The 27122-nt window shown below is 43.2% G+C and overlaps 1 protein-coding gene and 1 long non-coding RNA gene across 6 annotated transcripts in view; one reads left to right on the top strand and one right to left on the bottom strand.

Annotated features, from left to right (window-relative positions):
* The first annotated feature begins 10110 nt into the window (after positions 1 to 10110).
* LOC117519744 lies at positions 10111 to 27122 on the top strand. The gene is made up of 3 exons (XR_004563398.1): positions 10111 to 10121; positions 12152 to 12156; positions 26796 to 27122. It is a non-coding gene; the product is annotated as an uncharacterized LOC117519744 (long non-coding RNA).
* The window catches only part of csnk1a1 (casein kinase 1, alpha 1), a 99689-nt gene continuing 86591 nt past the window's right edge, over positions 14025 to 27122 (bottom strand). For 3 of the 5 annotated variants that reach the window (XM_034180988.1, XM_034180989.1, XM_034180993.1), the window contains one exon: positions 15403 to 16258. In XM_034180988.1, coding sequence (XP_034036879.1) covers positions 16212 to 16258 — 47 coding nt within the window. In that variant the 3' untranslated portion in view covers positions 15403 to 16211. Of the gene's footprint in view, positions 14555 to 15402; positions 16259 to 27122 lie in introns of those variants that run through there. The other 2 variants (XM_034180990.1, XM_034180992.1) reach the window with 1 other exon arrangement.

The following is a 27122-nucleotide window of genomic DNA, read 5'->3' as shown; positions in this document are numbered from 1 at the left end:
CATATACTGGCAGCCATATTGGATTTTTAGTCCCCATCTTGGTTTTGAGGCAAAAATCCAGGTAGCCCAAGTTTTCGGTTCAAAGAGTATGGTCTCAGTCAAAATCAGGTGAGAAAACCTTGACAGGAAAAAAATGGCAGTTTTTGCCTGGCTTGGACCCGTCTATAAGATCAACATCTGCAGAAAGAACACACTGACCGCAGTCATGGTATTGAGGTTGACCAGAAGGGTGTACAGACAGGTTTGAGACATATTCCCAATTCAAGTTCTGGTACTGAAGGTGAGTTTTCTGAAGACTACAGATTCACATACCAGGATTCCCCCGTGGTTCTTCACTTTGGACCATGTCAGCTATGCCAGGTGGATACATGTCTACATTCATGATAACTTTAAAAGACAAACATCCTTAATGTATTGTGAATTTGTGAAAGGCAACACCATGCGTTTCCTCCACAATTGCCATTGACCCGGTGCATGACGGTGGTGCTGTGGGCCTGGAACCCTGCAGCTCCACGGACCCGGGCGGTATCTGGTCCAGAGATGGCCAGACTCAATGAGTTTGAAACAAGTCTAGATGCCAACAGACAGCTGGACCTCGGACATTGTGAACAGAGTAATCATGTTCACGATGCTATTTAATGATGTGAAAGTTACTTTGCTGATTAAAGTGCAGCTGTTCTGAGTTTTTTCCGCAGTGGTTTGATGCAACTTTGTCCATTTTATTCAAAGTATAAAAAGTATTTAGCCTGAATTTTTTTTTATTCATTTATATACTTATTTATATACTGTAAAAAGAGCAATTATATTTGAACATTTAAGATCATCAATAATTTGCAGAGGTGGTAAGCAGGCGGTGAACTCAGCCACATGGGGTTTGCAGCCAGTACATTCTGAGTGCCGGTCCCAAGCCCGGATAAATGAGGAGGGTTGCGTCAGGAAGGGCATCCGGCGTAAAACAAGCCAACCCAACTATGCAGACTCAGAATCGAATTCCCATACCGGATCGGACGCGGCCCGGTTAACAACGTCCGCCACCGGGTGCTACTGCCCAACAGGGTGCCGGTGGAAATTGGGCTACTGCTGGGCGAAGACGACGAAGAAGAGGAGGAAAACGTTGCCACGAACAGCGGGAGAAGAAGAAAACTAGAAGGGTGGAAATGAGAGTGGGGACATTGAATGTTGGTAGTATGACTGGTAAAGGGAGAGAGCTGGCTGATATGATGGAGAGGAGAAAGGTAGACATATTGTGTGTGCAAGAGATCAAGTGGAAGGGAAGTAAGAGCAGGAGCATTGGCGGTGGGTACAAGTTGTTGTACCATGGTGAGGACAGGAAGAGAAATGGTGTTGGGGTCATTTTAAAGGAAGAGTATGTTAAGAGTGTGTTGGAGGTTAAGCGAGTGTCTGACAAGGTGATGAGTGTGAAGTTGGAAATTGAAGGGGTGATGATGAATATCATCAGTGCATATGCCCCACAGGTAGGTTGTGAGATGAAGGAGAAAGAAGATTTCTGGAGTGTGTTAGATGAGGTGGTGGAGAGTGTGCCCAAGCATGAAAGAGTGGTGATAGGAGCAGACTTCAGTGGGCATGTTGGTGAAGGGAACAGAGGTGATGAGGAAGTAATGGGTAGATATGGTATCAAGGATAGGAATGGGGAAGGACAGATGGTAGTTGATTTTGCAAAAAGGATGGAAATGGCTGTGGTGAATACCTACTTTAAGAAAAGGGAGGAGCACAGGGTAACATAAGAGTGGAGGAAGGTGCACAGCATAGGATGGTTGTTTGTAGGATGACTTTAGAGGTAAAGAAGAAGAAGAGAGTGAGAGCTCAACAAAGGATCAGATGGTGGAAGCTGAAGGAGGAAGACTGTTGTGTGAAATTTAGTGAGCAGGTGAGAGAAGCACTAGTTGGAGGGGAAGCAATTTTGGACAACTGGAAAAGTACTGCAGATGTGGTGAGGGAGACAGCTAGGGCAGTACTGGGTATGACATCTGGACAGTGGAAGGAAGACAAGGAGACTTGGTGGTGGAATGAAGAGGTCCAGGAAAGCATAAGGAGAAAGAGGTTGGCGAAAAAATTTTGGGATAGTCGGAGAGATGAAGAAAGTAGACAGGAGTACAAGGAGATGCGGCGTAAGGCGAGAAGTGGCAAAAGCAAAGGAAAAGGCATATTGTGAGCTGTACAAGAAGTTGAATAGTAAGGAAGGAGAAAAGGACTTGTACCGATTGGCCAGACAAAGGGACAGAGCTGGAAAGGATGTGCAGCAGGTTAGGGTGGTAAAAGATGCACATGGTAATGTGCAGACAAGTGAGGAGTGTGTGCTGAGAAGGTGGAGGGAATATTTTGAAGAGTTGATGAATAAAGAAAATGAGCGAGAGAAAAGGCTGGATGATGTGGTGAGAGTAAATCAGGAAGTAAAAGAGATTAGCAAGGACGAAGTGAGGACTGCTATGAAGAGGATGAAGAGTGGAAAGGCAGTTGGTCCAGATGACATTCCAGTGGAGGCATGGAAATGTCTGGGAGACATGGCAGTAGAGTTTCTAACCAGATTGTTTAATAAAATCTTGGAAAGTGAGAGGATGCCTGAGGAGTGGAGACGAAGTGTGCTGGTTCCTATTTTCAAGAACAAGGGTGATGTGCAGAGCTGCAGTAACTACAGAGGCATAAAGCTGATCAGCCACAGCATGAAGTTATGGGAAAGAGTAGTAGAAGCTAGGCTTAGAAAACAGGTGAAGATCTGTGAGCAGCAATATGGTTTCATGCCGAGAAAGAGCACTACCGATGCAGTGTTTGCTCTGAGAATACTGTTGGAAAAGTACAGAGAAGGACAGAAAGAGTTACATTGTGTGTTTGTGGACTTAGAAAAAGCTTATGATAGGGTGCCAAGAGAAGAGTTGTGGCATTGTATGAGGAAGTCTGGAGTGGCAGAGAAGTACGTTAGGGTAGTGCAGGACATGTACAAGAATAGTGTGACAGCAGTGAGATGCGCAGTCGGAATGACAGACTCATTCAAGGTGGAGGTGGGATTACACCAAGGATCAGCACTGAGTCCTTTCTTGTTTGCAGTGGTGATGGACAGGTTGACAGATGAGATCAGACAGGAGTCCCCATGGACTATGATGTTTGCAGATGACATTGTGATCTGTAGTGAGAGTAGAGAGCAAGTTGTGTCTAGTCTGGAGAAGTGGAGATATGCTTTGGAGAGAACGGGAATGAAAGTCAGTAGAAGCAAGACTGAGTACATGTGTGTGAATGAGAGGGAGCCCAGTGGAATAGTGCAGTTACAAGGAGTAGAAGTGGTGAAAGTAGATGAGTTTAAATATTTGGGGTCAACTGTTCAAAGTAATGGAGAGTGTGGTAGAGAGGTGAAGAAGAGAGTGCAGGCAGGGTGGAGTGGGTGGAGAAAGGTGGCAGGAGTGATTTGTGACCGAAGAATATCAGCAAGAGTGAAGGGGAAAGTTTACAAAACAGTAGTGAGACCAGCTATGTTGTATGGTTTAGAGACAGTGGCACTAACAAAAAGACAGGAGGCAGAGCTGGAGGTGGCAGAGCTGAAGATGTTGAGATTCTCTTTGGAAGTGACAAGAATGGACAAGATTAGGAATGAACATATCAGAGGGACAGCTCAGGTGGGACGGATTGGAGACAAAGTCAGAGAGGCGAGATTGAGATGGTTTGGACATGTGCAGAGGAGGGACCCAGTGTATATAGGGAGAAGGATGCTGAGGATGGAGCCACCAGGCAGGAGGAGAAGAGGGAGACCAAAGAGGAGGTTCATGGATGTGCTGAGAGAGGACATGCAGGTGGTTGGTGTGACAGAGGAAGATACAAAGGACAGGGTGAGATGGAAACGATTGATCTGCTGTGGCGACCCCTAACGGGAACAGCCGAAAGACAAAGAAGAAGAGGTAAGCAGGCGATGAGTGGGCTCGTTTCCAGTGTGAAAGGGTCCCAGTTCAAACCCCACTCACACCCATTCTCCATGTCATGTGGAAGGACATCTGGTGTCGAATTTGAGCCAAATCAAAGTGCAGACCCACCTCGGATCTGCTGCGGTGACCCCAAGCCAAAGGGACTGACTAAGGTCATCAGTAATTTCTCAGACACATGATGACACTGTGGCTGTGATGTCACAGAGATGGCACATGGCTCACTGCTTCCTTTTTTGGGGGGGGAGGGGGGGGGGGTACAAATGGTGAAACCAGAATTCACTCAAAGAGTAATGGTGCAAGTGTTGGCAACATTTACAGATAACTCAAAGGAGAAAATTTACGCTGGATAAATAAAAATGCTATGGAAGAGTGTAAAAACTTCTGTTTTCTGAATAAATTACTTTGATATTTTCACAGCAAAATGTGACTTTTTAGGACATAATGTTGCTTTCTGATGGCTCAGAGAAAATTGTTGGAAAAAGGAGTTTTGTCGAGATCTTTTGTTCACGAATATGGACAAAAACAAGCGCAGAAACAGCAAAAAGGAAGGAAAGGCTCACTGAAACAGTGAAATATGAACAGTGATGCCGGTAACGCATTACTCTAATCTAACAACTTTTTTTTTTAGTAACGAGTAATCTAACGCATTAATCTTACCATCCGCGGTGCCATCTTTTCATCCGCGGTTTTCTGCAGCAGCTACGACTCGTCTTCACCTCTTAAAGCAAGGTGACAACAGTACACCTGCACTGAGGTTTACAAAGACATTTTTATGCTTTTTTCTCCTTTATTTAGAATTCTGAGCTGAGCTGCTCCGTATCTGCTCGCTAAAAACAGCTGATCCTCCACGACGCGTCAAGAACTAACACTATTTTCCACTCAAATGCACCTAAACTCTTTCTGAGGACCACATGATGTGAAAACGCAATAAAACTTTCTTACCTGTAAATCTGGTCATGTTTTCTGCATAAATAAATGTTATCCATTCTTTGTGCTCAAACGCCAAAGCAGGGGCGAATCCAGATGGAAAGGGGGCGTGGGGCAGGGATGTGCCCCGTCCCCCACAACACCCCTAGATTAAAGGTCCAGTTTTGAAGCCGGTTTTTTACTACAACTACTAATACTACTTAAAATAATAATTTTGACAAGTAAAATGTTTAGAGCAAATTTAAATGTTAGAAAAATGTTAGAATTTAATAGTTACATTTATAAACAATGTAGGTTTGAAATTGCACGTTTTACTGTTACAGTGCTGTCAACAGTTATATATGAGGTCAAGAAAGAGGTCTTTATTTTACTTTTTATAAAACAAGTATTTATTTTCAATGAAGCCAGGAAAGGGTGACTATAAAGTGAGTTTTGGCAAAGTAAGTATCATTGTCATGTTGAGGTGGCAGAGGGTTGTTGTCGGCAGCTGGGGAAAGTAACTAAAGTAATTAAAAAAGAAACTAGTAATCTAATTTAGTTACTTCTTTTTCAAGAAGTAATCAATCAGTAATTGGATTACTTTTTCAAAGTAACTGTGGCAACACTGAATACGAAAAAGTTGAAAAATCAGGTCAGCTGTGTTGTGGTTCTGTCAGTTGGGGTTTTAGTCTCCTGTTTCTCACATCTGTCCCCAGCTCCTATCTGCTCTTATCTTATTTCTGCACTCATCTCTGTATGTTATGTCCTCACAGTTAATCCCAGAGTATCTACTCGTATCTTCTTTCAGCTCTTGTCTCCTTGTTAGGTTATCACATCTTGTTTTTTCACCTTTTATCTTGTCAAGTAGTAGTCTGTTTCCTTCAGTTTCTAGCAATGTCTGGCTGTCTGCTGCCATCTGGTGTTCCCTTTTATTATCTTCAGTTTCAGGTCATGTCTGAATGTTTGCTGCCCTCTGGTGTTCTCTTAAATTCCCTACACGTCATCAGTTTAAGTGCACCTACTTGGGTCTCCACTTGCAATAACTAAGGCTGGTTATATATAGTGACTCCTGTTTGTCTTTAGTTGTGGGTCCATTGCATTTATGTATGTTTAAGGTGTATAATAGTGTGACAGCTTCATTTACAGGGTGTTTCCTGTTTGGAAGTTTTGGTAGTGAGTATGATCTTGGTTTTGTACTCTGGGTTGAACTCATTACTAAGAATAAAAGACTGAGTTAATTCTGTTCTCTGGGTTTGAACTTCTGGTTAAGAAGATAAGACTTTGGTTGAATCTTGTCTTTACGTTTGTACTCCACTCCAAAGAGGAAAAAGACATTTAGTTCTATACATACTCTGAGGTTTTACTTTGAAGCAGCTTCTCTGGTTTGTTTGTCACTTTTGATAAAGAAGATTCATGAGTTTGATTCCCACCTCTGAAGACAGACTTCTCAGTTTGCACTCTTTTGTATAAAGAAGAAAAATCCAAACTGAAACAATTTCAGTCAAACTTTAATAAATCTGAAAGAAATTTAAAAACAAGATGTGGAGGATGTTACTGAATGAAGACCGAGTGGTGAGGACTCGGGGCTGAGTCGTGACCTCCTGCGTCTGACAGGTCCTTAGTGTTCCTTCCACTGCCTGGGTAAGAACTGCCTCCCTTTCCTGATTTGCCTGTTTGCCAGAACCGCTTTGAGGCTGATTGGAAGTCATTCTCCACAGCCTCTTCAAAGACTTCCCACATCCCGAGTTTTTGCCTCAGCCACCACTGACCTCCTGGTAGCCATCCACTAATTATGGAGACATCTGTGCCAACCAGATATGAAAGGCCTCCTTCAGCCTGATGGCTTCCCTCACCCCAGGTGTCCACCAGCAAGTTCTTGGGCGGCCATGACAAGCGCCACACAGCATCTGGTGAAAGCTCAATGCGGTCACCTCAACAGTGGAGGCCTTGAACATGGACCACACCCTTTTCTTGTTCCTGACCTCCCTTCAGAGGTATGCGTTGAAGGCCATCTGGACAAAATGTTCCCAGAAAACCCTCACAATGTGTTCAGTCTATTCAGGCTGGTTCAGTGGCTTACCCCATCATCTGGCCACCACCAGGTGATCAGTTGACAGTTCTGCCATGGTCTTCACCCTAATGTCCAAGATACAAAGTTGCACATCTGATAAAACAATTACAAAATCGATCATAGACCTTTGCTTTTGGATGCTCTGGTCCCAAGTGTGGTTATAAATACCCTTCTGCTTGACCAAGGTGTTTGTTGGGGCATTCCATAACCAGCACAGAAGTCCAACAACAAAATACCACTCTGATTCAAACTGCCTCATTTTCCTCAAGTCAGCTGACTGTTTGCCAGAACCACTTTGAGGCCAAAAGAAAGTCATTCTCCATGGCCTCTCCAAACGCCTCCTACACAGGAGTTTTTGTCTTAAGCCCCTTTCACACTGGGGCTGCTCCCGGTTACTCCCAGTTGCGCCATGCATCATGATGACGACGCCACGTGGAAGCAACTCAGTGCCAAAACGATGCAGCTCGGCGCCACAACAGTGCGAGGGCGCAAAGGAGGAAGCAAGTCGGACGCCGAAAAATTAAACCTGTTGAATTTTTTTGGCGTCCTGTGCTCGGCGCAGAAAGGAAGTGGTTCCAGCGCAAGTCGGGGCAAAGAGGCGTAATTCGGGGCAAAGAGGCGTTACCCGACGTGACTCGAAGCCAATGTATGATTCCTGCTGTGTTCCGTTGTTCCTGCAGTATAAATCACACAGGATTGTTGTTATACCGTGTACTTAATGTAGTAAAAACTACATGCTGAAGAAAAAAAAAAAAAAAAGTAGAATCATTGCCAGAAATATCCAGTGAAAAGTCCGGACATCTCTAGTCCACTAATGGACGTTCGTTCACGCGCGCACATGTGAACAATTAAAAGAAAAAAAAAGTGTGGCTCCAGGCATTAGTTCCTTGTTCTCTGCTCAAACTCTCACATCACAGTTAAAAAAGGGACAAAAAAAGGACATAAGTCCTGAGACAGGACATGTTAACATCAAATAGAAGTCCAAACATCTCCACGTTCGCTTGAAGGTTCGTTTGCGTGCGTGCATCTCGCGGTCAAAGGAGGAAAGAAGAAAAAAAATTGTCTGCAGGCAGTTAGTTCCTTTCTCTCCTCAAACTCTTATCACAGTTAAAAAAGGACATAAGTCCAGGACATGTCAACATCAAGTTGAACTCCAGACATCTCCACATTTGCTTTAAAGGATGGTTTGTGCACATGCGCGCGCATCTCGCGGTCAAAGAAGGAAAGAACAGACAGCAAAAACAGCTCACTACTTCCAAGGGCAGCGACGTGTGTACTGTGTTCAGAAAACAGACTGGATGAGAGGCAGAAAATGAGGCTATTTAAAGTTTAGAGTGAAGGGGTGCAACTGGCAGCACCTGGCCGCTAAACTCGCAGCGCAACGAGACGTCATCAGGCGCAAGCCGACACATTAATTAACCGGCAATTAACTCCAAACAGCATGGTTTTTCGGCGTCGTCATGGTGCAATAGGCAGCAACTGGGAGCAGCCACAGTGTGAAAGGGGCTTTAGCAACCACTGAGCCTGCAGTCCTTTCTTGCCTGTTGGTACCCATCCTGACTCTGGTGAGTTCTGTGCCAACTGGAGATGAAAGGCCTTTTTAAGCCTGATTGCTTCCTTCATTGCAAGTGTAAACCATCGGATTCTTGGTTTTCCGCCACGACAAGCACTGACAACAGTCAGGTCACAATTCAAAGCAGCTGCCTCAACATTAGAGGCCTGTAACATGCACCACTTTCATTCCATGTCCCCTACCTCCTTTGGGATGTAGAAGTTCCTTTGGAAGTGTGAGTTGAAGACTGAACAAGTTCTTCCAACAAACATTCCCAGAAACCCCTCATCATGCATTCAGGGCTTCCAGGTTGGATCAGTAGCTTACCCTGTCATTTGACCATACTCATCACCAGGTGGTGATCAGTTAACAGCGCTTCCCTGTCTTCACTGAAGTGTCCTAGACGCATGGTCGCAGGTCTGACAATGTCAGACAAAATTGATCGACTTTTCACTGAGGGTGTTCTGGTACCAAGTGTACTTATGAACAGAAGTCCAACAACAAAACACTACTCTGAGGGGGGCTGTTCCTCCCAATCACCCCCCTCCAAGTTTCTTCATCTTTGTCCACCATGTGAACATGGAAGTCCCACAGCAGAACTTAGGAGTCCCCAGCAGGAACCTTCTCCAGGATGGATACTCTGAACTGCTGTTTGGTGTATATGCACAAACAGATTCCTCTCTATGACACGACACTCAACCAAGGACTTGTATCCCCACACGTCCTTTGCACCTGTAACTCAGAGAAAGAGCCCAGTCCCTCTCCAACAGTTTGTTTCCGGAGCCCATACTGTGCATGAAGCTGAGCCGAACTATTTCGGCACTGAACAAAAATATAAATGCAACATTTTTGTTATTACAACACTTATTTTCCATTTCGTATAGCTAGCATACTGGCATAGTATCTTTCTATGCTTTCTACCCTTTTAAATTCATTTTATTAGTAAACAGGGCAGGTTGCGGCCTCAACTTTATCTGAATTCTGGGTCTTTTATTGAAGCTTAGGGCTAGTGGCCGGCGATCACATTATTTCTTCTGTTTTACTTGTTGCTTAATGATGACATTATACAGTATTTGTCTTTCTACCCCATTTTCTCTCTCTCTCTCTCTCTGTCCGAGATGCGGCTCCATCCAGAAGAGGGAGTGGGTGTCTTCTTCTGTAATGAACATGAAATAGGATCTGTAGAACTCCTTCCCAGCCAGGCCCCCATCCTGTGCACCAGCATGGAGTCCCAAAATTTCCTGTATATTTGTACCGTCAATTGTGTCGGTAGCATGGCCCAAGCAGAGGGTCACCCCTGAGTCTGGTCTGCTTGAGGTTTCTTCCTCATATCAGAGGGAGTTTTTTTTCTTACCACTGTCGACTGTGTGCTTGCTCTAGGGGTTGGTAAGGTTAGACCTTACTTATGTGAAGCACCTTGTGGCAGCTTTACTGCGATTTGGTGCAATTTATAATGAATTTTGTTTTTTGGTTCCCATTTTTTGTGAGCTAAACTCAAAGATCTAAAACATTTTCTATGCACACAAAAGACCCATTTCTCTCAAATATTGTTCACAAATCTGTTAGTGAGCATAGAAAGCTGAGGATGGAGCCACCAGGCAGAAGAGGAAGTCCAAAGAAGAGGTTTATGGATGTGCTGATGGAGGACATGCAGGTGGTTGGTGTGACAGGAAGATACAGAGAACAGGGTGAGATGGAAACGACTGATCTGCCGTGGCGCCCCCTAACAGGAGCAGCTAAAAAAAAAAGTGATTATTTTCTAAATGACAGTAATTGTATAAAAACCTTTTCTAAAACCTTGGAAAAAACTGACAGACCTAAAAATGTATAAAACAGACAAGTGGAAGTGAAGTTTTTAAAGAGTCGAACGACAGCATGTTTAAAAGAAGGTTAGACCTTACCTGTGTGAAGCACTTTGAGGTAACTGTTGTGATTTGGTGCAATATAAATGAAAATAAATTGAAATTTAACAGATCTTGAACTAAATCAAGAAAACTTAAGAGACTGGACCTGATTGTATTAAAAACCTCTTTCAGCCCCATGACTGGAACATCTAAGGTCTGGGTCGTTAGGTTTCACTACCTCACAAAAGGGCTTTTCAGATTGCAGGCGTCAGGCGCGGAGATTTCTACATCTCAGACTTTTTCGAAAGCCCGAGAAAGCTGAGCGATCGCCAGCTTGGATATGCGTCTGTCGAACCACAAAAAAAAAAAAAAAAGCTTTAAAAAACAGAACAATTCTCCCATCATCCTGCTGGGAGAAGCTTTTGTTCAGTTATTTTTCAGAGTGACGCGGAGCCGAGGGAGGACTGACAACTTGGTGGGATCAATCGAACCGCGACAGCATGCAGAGCTGCATGGAGCAGACAGAGTTCAGGCTCCATTCCAGGGCAGAGCGACAGGCAGCCTGGATGACGGAGCAGACCGACTCAATCCGAAATTCCCCACTTTTGGGTATATACAAACACCCAGTTTGACCAACGGAGCTTAGCTCTGCAGTTTACTCGAGGTGAGAATAATTTAAAAATAAAATGTGATGTTTACTAAAGTTTTAATGCTTAGCCAACATTAGCTTAGACTTTTAGCACAGTTGAGCTGAGTGAACGCTTTCATTTGTAAATGGTTCAGTTTTTTATTTTGAGCAAATAAAGCTACAGCTTTGTTACTTCCGAGACCACAAAAAGCTAAACTTTAAATAACTTAGATTTTTTTCCTTTTTTTTTAACTGTTTAGTGTTTAAGATATATATATATATATATACACACACATATGCTGGTCATATAATTAGAATATCATGGAAAAAGTTGATTTCAGTAAATCCATTCAAAAAGTGAAACTTGTGTAATTAATTCATTACACACAGACTGATATTTCAAATGTTTATTTCTTTTAATTTTGATGATTAGAACTGACAACTAATGAAAATCCCAAATTCAGTATCTCAGAAAATTTGGACATTACTTAAGACCAATACAAAAAAAGGATTTTTAGAAATGTTGGCCAACTGAAAAGTATGAACACGTACAGCACTCAATGCGTAGTCGAGGCTCCTTTTGCCTGAATGACTGCAGCAATGTGGTGTGGCATGGAGTCGATCAGTCTGTGGAACTGCTCAGGTGGTATGAGAGCCCAGGTTGCTCTGATAGTGGCCTTTCGCTCTTCTGCATTGTTGGGTCTGGTGTGTTGCATCTTTTCCTTCACAATACCACAGACTTTTTTATGGGGTTAAAGTCAGGTGAGTTTGCTGGCCAATTAAGAACAGGGATACCATGGTCCTTAAACCAGGTACTGGTAGCTTTGGCACTGTGTGCAGGTGCCAAGGCCTGTTGGAAAATGAAACCTGCATACAGACTATCCTCAGAATACTCAGAGACACTTGTAGTTTGTCCTTTATCCACCTTGGTTCAGCCCGTCTGCAACATTGCCTGAGGGCATGACGGGTCAAGGCATTTAACCAGGGATCAGTTCTTCATTTGGTGGATTAGTAGCGGTTTTTGGTACAAGCAAACTAGGACTGCATTTATTTATGACATGATGAAGGCGGCACCATCACTTAAAAAACAAACAAAAAAACCCCATCTGCGCTGAAAAACAGTTATATCACTGTGTGAGGAACTGGTAAATTGGTGGTCCCTGCAGCTGTAGGCACTCCTGCTTTCTGAGAGGTGCACAGAACAGGAGCAGTGTGTGAGAGGTTTGGTGCGCGGTCGTCTCCTGCGTTGTCCCTGGGGACAGATGCTCTCCTCCCTGTGCGCTCCGCTTTGGCTCCACATGGAGCATCCCACTCCACTCAGCAAGATCCTGCTGCCCGGCTCCACAGCGTCTCCTCTGGCAGGGCAAAATCCACTTAGGATGCAGCACAGAACAAGAACTCTGCACTACATTTCGCTGTGGCTCATCCAGCGCCAAAACAAAGGAAGGACGAGGCAGGCAGCCAGTTCGTAAAATAAAAGGCATTCGACAGTGGATGGGTTCGAATCTCATTGGAGAGGACACACTGCATGGGAAAAAGAGAGCCTGTGTTCACATTACTAGCTAAAGTGACTTGAATCTGAACTATTGAAATTTCAATAGTTTTGCTAACCCTCACCACACAACGTGGTTGTTCAACAAAATATAACAATTGAACAAAATATACAATTAATTGTATTATATTTTACAGTATACTCTGTAATATATAAACAACTGAATCCATCCATGCATCCATTTTCTTCCGCTTATCATAGGTCGGGTCGCGGGGCAGCAGCTCAAGCAAAGCCGCCCAGACCTCCCGATCCACACACACCTCCCCCAGCTCCTCCGGGGGAACCCCGAGGCGTTCCCAAGCCAGCTGAGAAACGTAGTCCCGGGTCTTCCCCGGGGCCTCCTCCCAATGGGACGTGCCCGGAACACCTCTCCAGCGAGGCATCCAGAAAAGATGCCCGAGCCACCTCAGCTGGCTCCTTTTGACGTGGAGGAGCAGTGGCTCGACTCCGAGCTCCTCCCGAGTGACCGAGCTCCTCACCCTATCTCTAAGGGAACGCCCAGCCACCCTGCGGAGGAAACTCATCTCGGTCGCTTGTACTCGCAATCTCGTTCTTTCAGTCATGAGCCAAATCTCATGACCATAGGTGAGGTTCAGAACGCAGATAGATCGGTAAATCGAGAGCTTTGCCCTCCTACTCAGCTCTCGCTTCACCACGACGGTCTGACACAGTGACCGCATCACTGCAGACGCTGCACCGATCCGTCTATCTATCTCATGCTCCATCTGTCCCTCACTCGTGAACAAGACCCAGAAATACTTAAACTCCTCCACCTGAGGCAAGGACACTCCATCAACCTGAAGACGGCAAGGCACCTTTTTCCGGTTGAGAACCATGGCCTCGGATTTGGAGGTGCTGATCTTCACCCCGGACGCTCCAGTGCACGCGGAAGGTCCTGGTTTGATGAAGCCAACAGGACATCATCCGCAAACAGCAGCAACGAGATTATGTGGTTCCCAAACCGGACCCCCTCTACACCCTGGCTGCGCCTAGAAATTCTCTCCATAAAGGTAATGAACAGAACCGGTGACAAAGGGCAGCCCTGGCGGAGGGCAACGTGCACTGGAAACAGGTTCAACTTACTACCGACAATGCGAACCAACTGAATCCAAACAATATTTTAGCCGGGAGCGTTAAAAGGTACTGAATCCAAATACATGGCACAGACCAGGGGTGCCAGGTTTATTACCCAGACCTGGCACCCCTATGTGGAATAGCGCTCTTTTTCTAAACAAACGTAATATGTTGACACAGCACAGTGTGAGCGCAGGCCAGGCGGAGGGACAACTGTGCTCAGGTACGCTACGCGGCACGTGGCCTGAGTGCAAGTTTGCATGTGAGGTCTACTTTAAAGTGAATAAACAAGAACCCACACTGTGATTCATGGTTTGTCATTGATCCCACGGAATGTTTCCAAAGCCTTCATCCCAAAAAGGAAAACCTGGAAGTCAGACAACATGAAATACATTTTAGTGATGTGTGCGAGTGAAGGCGCGGCGGTGTGCGCGCTGCCCGCAGTCAGTGGAAAAGAAGCACAGCTCTGAGTTATAGCAGGTTTTATTGGGATTTCTGCAGAAGACCAAAGCTTTTACAACAGATTTCATAAGAACTGAGGGCTCTAAAAAGAGGGAAAGAACCAGAAGAATCAACTAAAAGTGTTGCCATCAGCTGACGGCATCGACAGCAAACTCCTGATCACCATAAAAAACAAAAACAAACAAAAACATTTATCTGAGTAACATCCAGGTTTACATTCAATAACCCCAGAAATAGAAAGTCTGACATGTTTTAAACATCTGTCTGGAAAAAAAGGAGGGAGTGAAGAGCGTCGCCATAGAAACGCTGGAGAGGACAGAGGGCTAAATGGATGGGGGTGTGGCTAAAGCCTCCACATAAAAAAACCAAACAAAGCCTATTCTTCTCGTCGTGTTTGGAGAGTTTCTTTATATATATATACACATATGAATATATAGACACACAGCGCGTGTCTATACTTTCACATTACATCGTTATTACCGAAGGAGAGACAAACTGTTGGTCACCAACACATGTGCCGTTCCGCCCTCAGAAACCTGCAACACACAAACAGGAAACTCGTTAGCAGCGCAGCAAATATCTGAAAACAAATGGCTCCAGTGCCGTTGTTTATTACGCCGTGAGCGGGAAAGAACAACAACAAAAATCCATCTTCAAACAGCTGGTCGCATCCACAAAACGGAGGCTGCTGCTGACAGGACACGCCCACTTCAGTGGTCAGAGGCTCACTCCCGCGACACTGCGCTGACTGCTAGCTGCTCACAGCTGCATCCAGGCTGAGCCAAAGGTGCCTAGTTATGTTACGGAGTAACATATGTCACGTCATATTATCCAATGGACATTGACCATGTTTGACCTTTACTTCAGAGACCAAACATTAAACACAATCAAAACGATTCCATTTATTAATCCTATTAGCTCAACCAATAATTTGCATCACTTTTTACCAAAACTGAAGGAACTTTAACTTTTGACCCCTGTACAAACTGAAACTGACCTTTCTCACCATTTTTGCTGTTTTTACCCATAACTCCAGATCATTCAGTCATAGATTGTCCAAACTATACCTTTTTGGAATCTTTACGATCAGACAATGTGGTGTAGTTTTCAAAATGATGAGCATTTTTAATTTGACTTGTGTAATTCTTTAATTGATCCCTACCTGGCCGCCTATTGAAAATTCAAGTGGCCCGTCATTTTTTTGGTCTCAAAAGATTAATGTCTAAGGAGTATTTGTACCAGCTTTGGTGCTTGTATCACCATTTGCACAATTGTTTCAGTTATCTGCTGCACTATGAGGAAAGCCACCAAGACAGTGATAATTCTGAAGAAGTTATTGGCATCTCTGACTGTGATTGGAGAAGCGCTCTGCATTGTAACTTATCTGTTGCATCAAGTTATACTGCACCAGCTACAGGCAAGTAAGAGATGCAATCCTGGGATTTTTTTTTTGGGATGTAAATCCTTCTCTGTTCCACTTCATAGTGAGGCTGTGAGCAGTGGTGCAAGAGACAGAAGGTGCACTTTGCACAGTTTCTCCAATCAGTTACAGAAGCCTCTCAGTTCTTCAGAGTTGTCTTGGGTGTTTTGGTGGCTTCCCTCACTCGTCTCCTTCTTGCATGCTCAGTTTTTGTACACTATCTCCTCCTCCCCTCCCTCCTCTGTATCAGCATAACTGTGTAAAAGAGATGATCTACTGAAAATCCATAAGGAGTACCCGTAGATGTTTCCAGATTACACCATGTCATTGTATTTGTTTCACTTGATGAAAGTGTTGCCAAATAACTGGACATTTAAAAAAACACAACAACATTGGTTTACTTGTATTTATTTCTAACCATATCTAAAATTGTGTAAATGAAATTCAGGGTATGGGGAAAGGATTACCAATCAAGTGACCTGAATATATTTGGCTCTGAACAGTTGCTAGGGTGGTGCAGAAACAGGAAGTCCTGGGACACTTAACATTCCCATCTATATCAAGAAGAACCTTTGTGATTCAACGCTCTGCCAGCGTCCGAGTCTTGGCATCCAACTTTTTCAGTGACTCCCTGGCGCACTGGCTGAAGGGATCAAACCGTTGGTCAAGTTTCTCCTGTTGTCTGCTCTGTATGGAACTACACAGTTTGAGTTGTCGTTCTTCCTCTTCGACATCCTTCCTCATTGGCCGAGACCTATTCTTTGGTTGTCTTGTCATCCAAGCCCAGAGAATGTTCGCTCTCTGGAGTCAACAATTCTGTCTGAAAAGAAAAGAGGAAAAAGTGACCTTTTGTGGGTTCATAACTTGTGTTTTTGTTTCAGATGCCATGCTCGCCAGAAGAGCAGCAAGCCATAGCCAATGTCTTCATGAAAAGTAGAATTATCACTGCTGTACTGGTGCTTTAGATGGCGAGCATGTGGATCAGAGTTCAACAACAAACACTTTTTCAGTGTCCCACTGTTAGTCGTGGTAGATGCGAGCTATCAGTTCATTTATGTGGATGTCAGGGCGTCAGATCGCGCTGGTGAACGAGGTCTGTTAGAAAAGTATCGGACCTTTTTATTTTTTTTTTCAAAAACCATATGGATTTGAATCACGTGTGATTGCATCAGCCAAGCTTGAACCTTCGTGCGCATGCGTGACTTTTTTCACGCCTGTCGGTTGCGTCATTCGCCTGTGAGCAGACTTTGTGTGAGCACTGGTCCACCCCTCTCGTCGGATTTTTATTGCGAATACATGTCTGAACGATTTGGAGCTTTGCTGCATCAATTTTTTCCAGAAACAGAGAGACCTCCAGGTGGACACCATTCGGAAAATTAATATGGCTTTCAGGGACGATTTTATGGGGATTACACAGATTAAGGAGTGCTCCAGCCGGTTTAAAGACCGCCCACAGCGTCTGAGAGCGCGTCGCACTCCGAGCACCGATCGACAGGCTGAATCAACCAGATCATTTCCAACGTGAAGGCTTTGTTGATCCGGGACGTCGTCTGACTTACACAAAAATGGCAGGAGACGTGGACATCAGTACTTTTTTGGTACATTCCACTGGTACAGGAGTTTTTTTTTTCTTCATGGAAAGAAAAGCAGACGGATGCGCCACCGTGCTGTTCATGGCGTGGCACAAAACCACCTCCGTGTTGGTCTCACAGGACGGCTTTGAAATGGCTTTCAGACGCGGAATTCCTCCGCACGTCTGTCAATGTGCCGAAAAAGTGCTGATGTCCACGTCTTCCGCAATTCCTGTGCTAGTCAGAGGACGTCCCGGATAAAACACAGCGTCCAGTTTGGAAATGAATGGCACATTCCACTGTTACAGGAGTTTTTGTCATGGAAAGAGGAGTGGAGGAATTCCACGCGTCGCGGCAGAGCCGCATGGCGCAAAGCCGTGATGAAGCCTCACAGGACATGTTCTGGCATGTCCAGCTCATCCACAATTTCTCAGTCACACAACGACGTCCCGGATCAACAAAGCCTTCACGTTGGAAATGATCCGGTTGTTTCAGCCTGTCGATTGGCGCTCTGAGCGCGGCGCGCTCTCAGCAGCTGTGGGCGGTCTTTAAACCGGCTGGAGCACTCCTTAATCTGTGTAATCCCCATAAAATCGTCCCTGAAAGCCAACAGAATTTTCCGAATGGTGTCCACCTGGAGGTCTCTCAGTTTCTGGAAAAAATTGATGCAGCAAAGCTCCAAATCATTCAGATATTTATTCACAATAAAAATCCGACAAGAGGGGTGGACCACTGCTCACAGGCGAATGACGCAACCGACAGGCGTGAAAAAACTCACGCATGTGCACGAAGGTTCAAGCTTGGCTGATGCAATCACACGTGATTCAAATCCATATGGTTTTTGCAAAAAATAAAGAGGTCGGATACTTTTCTAACAGACCTCGTATTTGCACAGTCAACTCATGTCCAAGGACAGAGCTTGGGCATGATGGAGAAGGAGACACAGGAGTTTTAACAATGCTTTGATTCAAGCAAATTATCGCTCCACTTTGGTAAAACAAAGTATCATATTTGGAAAAAAGTCAAGGGATTTCTGCAGAAATGTATCAATAAATGATTTTGAAATCGTAACTGATACAAAACTTCTTGGTGGAGTTCTTGATGATGAACTGAGCTGGAAAACAATTTTGTTAAATGTAAAATGCCAAAAGCACAACAATTCACTTCCCAACACTCATTGAGGTATGAGGAGATACATAAACTAAAACTAATCCAATATTTTTGTTGCCAAAGAAAGCTATAAGAATTATCTGTAACAAATCATACTGTGAGCAAACAAATCCATTGTTTGCTTGTTTACATATTCTAAAATTCTGGGACTTGTTTGATTACGTCACAATACAAATTATGTATAAAGTTAAAAATAAACAAGTAATTTAGTTGGCTTTTAAAGGCATTACAAGAATAATAAAATTGCTTGCTATAGTTTGAAGACTTGGGTTTATTGGTTTTGTTATTGCTTTCGGGATTGTGTGTTGTGCACCATTGTTTGTCTGTTTGTATTTTGTACATTTTAGTTCACTGATTAATTTTGGAAGCTTTTTTTTGGGTATTTGTCATCATTGGTGTGTGTGTGTGTATATATATATATATATATATATGTGTGTGTGTGTGTGTGTGTGTAGATACGTATTTATGAAATTGTGTTTATGTGTGCGTGCATGTATATATATATTTCTTATTTTTCTAGTATAAATAGTGGCCATTTATAAGCTTTGGTTCTGTCCACATGCTTTCAGCCACACGGGTTCATTGTGGTTGTTTTGTTATGAGGTTTGTGTGTCAAATAAATCCATTCATTCATTCAAAGCAGAGTCAACAAAAAACAAATTACATTTGCCAGGCCCCGTTTCCTAGGCAGGTATCTCTGACAGTGCCCTACCATATAACAGGCGATGATAGGTTTCCATTCTCTGAGAGGATCATGAACCCATAACCACCGTGATATTTTTTTTTTTGTCTAGGGCGCAGCGTGTTGAAAATGCACTTGGTATCATTTTCATGTTTTTTCCTCACAACTATTCAGATCCAGATGAGGCTGTCGATCTCATTTTAGCCTCATTGTGTCTGCACAATGACTCAGTGAATAAGAACAAGCACAGCTTCATCAGTGTTCAAAATGTGGAGGACACAGACATCCGCCCTGTTGTCCCCGGGGCCTGGCGGATGGATACAGAGTTAAGTAGTCTGTGCTCCCAACCACAACAGGAACGCAGCTTACACTGCAAAAACACTACGATGCAATTTTAATAAAATAAATAAAAAACGGAATAAACAACTATACTCAACAAAAATATAAACACAACACTTTTGGTTTTGCTCCCATTTTGTATGAGATGAACTCAAAGACCTAAAACTTTCTCCACATACACAATATCACCATTTCCCTCAAATATTGTTCCCAAACCAGTCTAAATCTGTGATAGTGAGCACTTCTCCTTTGCTGAGATAATCCATCTCACCTCACAGGTGTGCCATATCAAGATGCTGATTAGACACCATGATTAGTGCACAGGTGTGCCTTAGACTGCCCACAATAAAAGGCCACTCTGAAAGGTGCAGTTTTATCACACAGCACAATGCCACAGATGTCACAAGATTTGAGGGAGCGTGCAATTGGCATGCTGACAGCAGGAATGTCAACCAGAGCTGTTGCTCGTGTATTGAATGTTCATTTCTCTACCATAAGCCGTCTCCAAAGGCGTTTCAGAGAATTTGGCAGTACATCCAACCAGCCTCACAACCGCAGACCACGTGTAACCACACCAGCCCAGGACCTCCACATCCAGCATGTTCACCTCCAAGATCGTCTGAGACCAGCCACTCGGACAGCTGCTGGAACAATCGGTTTGCATAACCAAAGAATTTCTGCAGAAACTGTCAGAAACCATCTCAGGGAAGCTCATCTGCATGCTCGTCGTCCTCATAGGGGTCTCGACCTGACTCCAGTTCGTCATCGCAACTTCGCACAGCCATTGAAGAGGAGTGGACCAACATTCCACAGGCCACAATTGACAACTTGATCAACTCTATGCGAAGGAGATGTGTTGCACTGCAGGAGGCAAATGGTGGCCACACCAGATACTGACTGGTATCCCCCCCCAATAAAACAAAACTGCACCTTTCAGAGTGGCCTTTTATTGTGGGCAGTCTAAGGCACACCTGTGCACTAATCATGTTGTCTAATCAGCATCTTGATATGGCACACCTGTGAAGTGGGATGGATTATCTCAGCAAAGGAGAAGTGCTCACTATCACAGATTTAAACTGGTTTGTGAACAATATTTGAGGGAAATGGTGATATTGTGTATGTGGAAAACGTTTTAGATCTTTGAGTTCATCTCATACAAAATGGGAGCAAAACCAAAAGTGTTGCGTTTATATTTTTGTTGAGTGTATATTTTGTCCATTCCGCTGACTAGCAGGCATACCTGTTCCGTGCTGGACGCTGTGGTTCTGCCGCTGACGGATGGGGACAGAAACCGGAGCTTATCAAGCAACCATACGACTGCTTTTGTGGGATTGTTTCTGCCACTGGTCGGTGGTCCCTGAGCTTTTGTGCCTTATTTTTCTCCTCACCCAGTCAACTGCAAAAATGACTGTGGTGTTAAATACAAGTGATTCCCTGTGTATAGGAAAAATCTAAAATTTGGATCCCTCTATGGATAAAAAAAATATATATATTCTTTGTCAAATCAATGGAACCACTGTATGTTGTGTACTGCCTCTTTGTGATCATTTTTATGAAAAGATTAAAGTACCATCATAAATGCACAATTGATAATATTTCCATATGTTTAATTAAACTTTTTTTCCTCCCTCATCTTATGGAACGATTGTGGATAACATAACATTCCTGTGGAAAAACCAGACCGTGGAGTCACACTGTGGCTGTGTTCTGGACTAAAGGCCGGCTAACCCTCGAGCCCTGAGTGAGATGATTAATGCTCTTACCAGTTTGGTCCAAGTTCTTCTATTGTGAAGTCTCTTGCCTTTGTCCTTAAACGCCGCAGACTGAATGTTGTAGAGACATGGAAATTCAGGCCACATTTCCACAAATTTCTCCTCCAGCTGCAGTTCTGCATCCACTTCACTGTGCAACCCCATGTTGAAATAACGTGCCTCGGGGAACAGCCGTGACTGGTCAGCTACACAGACAGCGCAATGCAAAAGATGCGAGACCCGCGCACACACTGTTCCACTAGTCTCTTTACTAAGTGCACTTAGTAAACAACATCACCTCCGCACACCGAGAGGTGGCAGAGGATGCAACCAAGTCCTCTCCGCATGCGGCAGGCGTTAGACGTCTTTTCCTGCTGCACCAAGTCGGGGAGTGGGGGAGGAACTCCCCCCAGAAAAATTTGAAATATTAGATGCAATTTGGTGGAGTCTGGTGCAATTGATAAGATAAATTTGATATTTCTCAGTCCCACTTTCTTGCTCATTTAAGTCCCAAAAAGCATATTTTCCCATATTGTTGAGATGATCGAACGATAGTCCAGTCTGTCCGATGGATTAGAGTACAGTGTTATTAGTGTTTCATAAAACCACATATTTGCATTGGACTGCTCCTGTTCTGTCTCTACGCTAACCCAAACATTTGATTTATAACACAACTGATAGTGTCAACATGAAAAAGAAACAAATAAAATCTGCACCTACTGCTCATTAATAGTCACCAGCGTCACTTTCAGCTCAACAAAACTGATTTGAGTTTAAATTTGATTCTTTTTTACGTCTATAAACAGATTTTTCCGCACAGTGCTGATCTCAGCATTTCTGGGATACTGACGATTTATGTGTTGTGCAAAGTGACGGATAAGTGACGTTTTTCACATCAATATCTAACTTTTACAAGGGTGCTAAATGTTTGTTTTTCCCACATGAAGATTTTATTTCCAGGTAACAAGAAGCCATAAAGTGCACATGCTAGATCAAAACAAATAAATACGAGTTTGCATGTTGACAGTTTGAAGTAAATTCAACCCAAAAACAGATTTTGATTAGAGTCAAATAACTTTAACAGGAACAACTCGGACAACATTTTGCTTCAATGTTTGATTTTGGATGGAAATTTCCAGGTTTCTCCAAAACCAGGAAATCTGGGAATTTCTGGAAACCTTTCATAACTGCATTTGAACATTTTTTTGCAGTGCACCTGCTGATCACATTTCAATCATGGATCAAATACGTTTGGCAGAAAAGTCCGAAAATGTGACCAATTTCACAACACTGAGTCGGAAAAAGACGCTCAAATGACTCGCAATTCATGGAGGAAAATGGTATGTACCATAACGGTTTGGCGATGGTTGATTGTATAAAGAAGTGGAGCTTGTTGAGGGACAAATTAATCCAGAAGAAGCCACTGTTCCTGCTGTTAATGGCAGTAAGATGCCCACCAATGCAAGTTTTAAAGGGTCACGCGCACATGTCGAAGTCACTGCATGGCCACGTAGTTACAGAGTTGTAGAAGCATAAATCAGGTTTTAGCATTTTAAGGTACCACTCCACAGTAGACTCAACTAAATGTAATTTTTTAATGCATGTAATGCCCGGTGATTATTTAAGGCAGGCGTTTATTTTTTTCAGAAGAAGTTTTTACCTGGTGTCGCCGACCAAATGGCCTCCCCTAAAAATCAGTTCACCCTGCCTTCTTCACTGCCCAGCAGAAGACTGCCCCTCCCTGAGCCTGGTTCTGCTGGAGGTTTCTTCCTGTTAAAAGGGAGTTTTTCCTTCCCACTGTCGCGAAGTGCTTCCTCATAGCGGGTCGTGTTGACCGTTGGGGCTTTTCTGTAATTATTGTATGGCTTTTGCCTTACAATATAAAGCGCCTTGGGGCAACTGTTTGTTGTGATTTGGCGCTATATAAATAAAACTGACTTGACGTGTCATTTTGGAGCTCAGCAGCGTCATTTCTGAGTGTCACCTTGCTTATGCTTTAAACTGCCTCCAGTCATTATCTATCTCAGCGATGTATATCTGAAGTTTTTGTACAACAATCATTTCCACATAAATTCAGCATTATTTCACCATAAAGCACAGGGGAAGCGATCAGAGTGCCACAGCAGCAAGACGTGCTACGTCATTTCAGAGCGTCAGTAACGACTCACCGATTATCACCTCGTTTCTGCTTAAAACTGACTTTAGAATGAGTTAAGATGTTTTAATTTGTCATCTGATGGTTAATAATCACATTATTCCCTTTGACTGCATTGAGTGTAGAGAGTCAGACTCAGACGAACTGCTGTGGTCCCAAATGATGCATGCGCAGTGAAGGCAGGGCAGACCAGTGTTTAGGGGGGACTGTTCGGTCTCCAATACCAGTCATTAAATGAGGCAGGTCTTGATTCAAGGTCAGGCTTTTAATCAAGGAAATACATAAGCCTAATTGGTGCCGTAGACCACACCTGGGCATTCTATGGCCCGTGGGCCGTATCCGGCCCTCTGGCTGACTCGGACCGGCCTGCAAATACCTGGAAATTAAATAATACAATCAGGTTCTCTCCAGACTATGGAACTGTGCCATGCCGTTATACTGCCATCTAGTGGTGCTATAGTGTAGTGTCATCTCATTATGTTTTAGTGGGATACAGTGGGAATCTAACGGCGCCAAACCCCCTTTTGCGGGAAATTTCACATAAACAACTTCAGCTCTTTATTTTATCCTGTTTACATCCAGATGACACAAACCATAACAAAATACAAGCGCAACACGAAGCCAGATGATCAGAGGACAATCTCTGCATTTTCTGTTTCGTCTTGGTGGGACCACAGCACCGGGGGGGCGCAGCGACCGCTGGGCCATCCGGGGAGGAGGCACGTCAGCTCCTAGAGTACGGAGGCCTGTGCACAGCCGACTTGATCAGAGTTTTGGGGTGAAGTGTGTCACCTCCCGTCTTTTTGCAGCTTCAGTAAATCCGAACCTTTACTTTTGAATGGAAGCTCAGAAGATTTGTTGTCAGATGAAGCAGTGTTCATTTGACTGTCAGCCATGCGGGATGTTTCTGCTTTTGCTAAAAATGCAGCGGAATAAGCTGTTTTGCAGAAATGCAGCTGCTGACTCGGGGAGGAAAACTGGACCTTTTGTTTTTCTATTTTTTATTTTATTTTTTGACACTATAGAGGGGTGTCAAAATTTGAATTACAAGGACAAGGTGAGATTTTCACAGTGAATGCCCCCAGCCTGGTGCTACTGTGACTTGGGAATTCAAACTTTTCAAATTGAAAATTAAGCAGGGAAATGTAAAAAAAAAAGTCTGGAATGTCCCACATTTTAAATTGCCTTTCTGCACATTCGTAACATACAGGGTATCAATGAAACACAAACATTTTAGATTAATTTAACTAGTCAACAATTCAGCACAGAATCAGACCAGAAACAGCACTAAAAGATTTCTATTTTTGTCTTTGGGCTTCAGGACACAAGGTCGGATAGGACCTCGAGTGGAAGCGTTGCGTGCGGCGATAATTCCCCACAGCACCGCGAGACTAAAAATTTCTAATCAGAACATCCCTCAGTTTGTCAAAACAATGCATTTGGCCCTTTGCCAATTGACTGATTAATTGCCCACCCCTGTCATAGACCGTTCTGCACCTCCTGGCTGTGACTAATTTGTTTCACACATAACATATTTTGCCTGTTTCACACACATAACAGATTTTGCCTGTTTTAAGCCCTTTTTATTTAGTCTTACAAAGAAAACTGCTGTGTAAATACACATGGAGGGATTGTTTCTCCCCTCTTCAGTAACACTGCAGCAATTTTTATTTTTTCCAATTCAGGAACAGGCATTTTTTGAGATTAGATTTCATCACTAACAGATTTTATTAATCAAAAAGGAACTGATCCAAAAAAGAGGACATCCAACAGGTATGTGATATTATTTTACAAACATACTGTTGGATTGTTACAGATCTGACTTGTAGTTTCCACTGGGTGGTGCTGCTGCACTGCATAGCACTCGTTTTATTCATTTTTTAAATTTATTATACGTTTTAAAAAATATTTTTTCATATTACATTACTTTTGTGAACAGAAGACTTTGGTAAACCCAATTCTAACACCAAAACAGTCCACATCCACATGAATAAAAATGTATATTCACTAAAGCTCGGGAGCTGGCGAGCCCAACCAGTCGATCACAACTGGCTGGGCACGCCAGCTGAGTTCCAGTCATTCTCATGAAACTGGTGCTTTAACAGACAGTGCTGCTATCACGGATTGATGCAGAAGGTGGCAGCACTGCACCAATAAGGATGTCTGCTGCTGTTAAATATGAGAGAAGAGCTTCTTCTATAGTGCAGGATGCAGAGGAGAAAAAATTAAAATGAGGAAAAAGTTTTTGAAGCAACATAACAGCTTAAAAGAGCCGAAATAAGTTACACTGTGGACAAAAACGGTAAGTAACCAGTTCAAAAGTCAGGAGTTTTATTAATTTATTTTTCGTGCTGTTGTGTTTGTGAAGGCAAATAGTGAGCTGTTAGCTCAGTTAAACTGTGACTATTAATTCTGTGATTTACTGCTTTTGTTAAAGATGACTGTTTCAGATTTTATTTTATTTCATTTTTTGTGCATTCATTTTATGTAATGTTTGCAAAAGTGACACAGGTGAGCCATTTCTGTAACAGTTTGTAAATATAATACAGAGAAACTGACTTAATACTGTGATTTCCTGCTTTTGATAAAGATGACAGTTTGTGGATTTTTTTTTTATACCATGTGCAGCTGGAGGACTGCTGCACACAGACGATGGGTGGCTCAGTAGAGGTAAATTTCTGGAACGGTTTAATGATTTGTTGCCCGAAATTAAAAAAAAAAAAAAAAAAAATTCTGAAACGTTCAAACCATGCTGAACATGCACAACTTTTGGATTTAGTCTCTTATTTCTTGCCTCCTCTCAGTGTCAGAAGTCCCACTAAGGTAGGGAACAACTTTTCCAACTTTAATTAGGCGGTGTGTAATTTGAGTTGTTTGTTGTTGTGTTGTGTTGGCCAGTCCTAAGCCTACTTGTGCTTATTCATTGCACATTTACCTCAGTAATGCATTATTATTGTTAAAACTTTATCTTTGTGCCAGGAAATGCTGTTGTTATATTGGCGAACAATAAATTGCGGCTACGCTATGGCGTTCGATATGGCTTGGTAGAGCTCGATACGCTGTCAACTTTAAAAGTAGATTGCGGTTTAGAATTTCTAAAAACATTTAATATTTTCATCTTTAGAACCAACTATGATATTACACAGTGTTAAAGACAATGATGTCTCACATTCAGAAAGCTGAGATCCTTCTCAACATTTTGTTGTGCAACACATGAGCATTATAAAGTTGAAAAAGTACCCTTAAGGACTAATTATTGAAAGTATTGCAAAGACTGAAAAAATATCCTTGGGTTAAATCTGAGAACAAGACATGAATGTTAAAAGTGTATTTGTCAGGACTTGTCCTGTGTTTTTTGAGTTTCAGCTTCAGGTTGTTTTTATTTTCAGTCTCTGAAACCACAAAGTCACTTCATCTGTGGAAATCCATGACCCCGTGGAAATTTCACATCCCTGATTAGGCGAGTAGCACTCTGTACGACAAGCCAGAAACTAAACTATATCCTAATTAATTTGTGTGACTTATGCTCTTCTTTGGTGCATCACATGGAAGATGATGTCACAGCAGTTTCAATGATGTCACTGTGACAATATCTGGTACTATACCTGGCAGTATGCTACCAAAAATGAGTCGAGCCGGGTGGTCGAGTCCGATGGAAAAGCACCATGACATCAGGGTTTGATCAACAGTTATATAAAAGCTACATCAACACAAGAAATCAAGGAAGAGGAGGAGAGGCTTAAAAAGCAAGGAAGAGTCCAGAGTCCCACTCGAACACAGGTACAGAACAGCACGGCTGCAAAGTTAGTAGTCAAATTCCCCAAGGACGTCTTTGCTTTTGCAAGACAGACCAATTGTATCAATTTGTTTTCTTTTAGACTTTATGCTCTTTAATGGTGCCTCCTCAAACTTGCAACAGTGTTTCAGTAAGAGGAAAGTTTTTATTTTCCAATAGATAGTAAATAAACAAATGAGCAATTGGTGTCTGTGAAACAAACGTCGCTTGGCTGTTTGCT

Source organism: Thalassophryne amazonica, chromosome 11, assembly GCF_902500255.1.
Source record: "Thalassophryne amazonica chromosome 11, fThaAma1.1, whole genome shotgun sequence".
In the NCBI taxonomy this organism is placed as follows: domain Eukaryota; kingdom Metazoa; phylum Chordata; class Actinopteri; order Batrachoidiformes; family Batrachoididae; genus Thalassophryne; species Thalassophryne amazonica.
The sequence above is the reverse complement of the archived record's forward strand: the minus strand, read 5'-3'. Positions and strand labels throughout refer to the sequence as shown.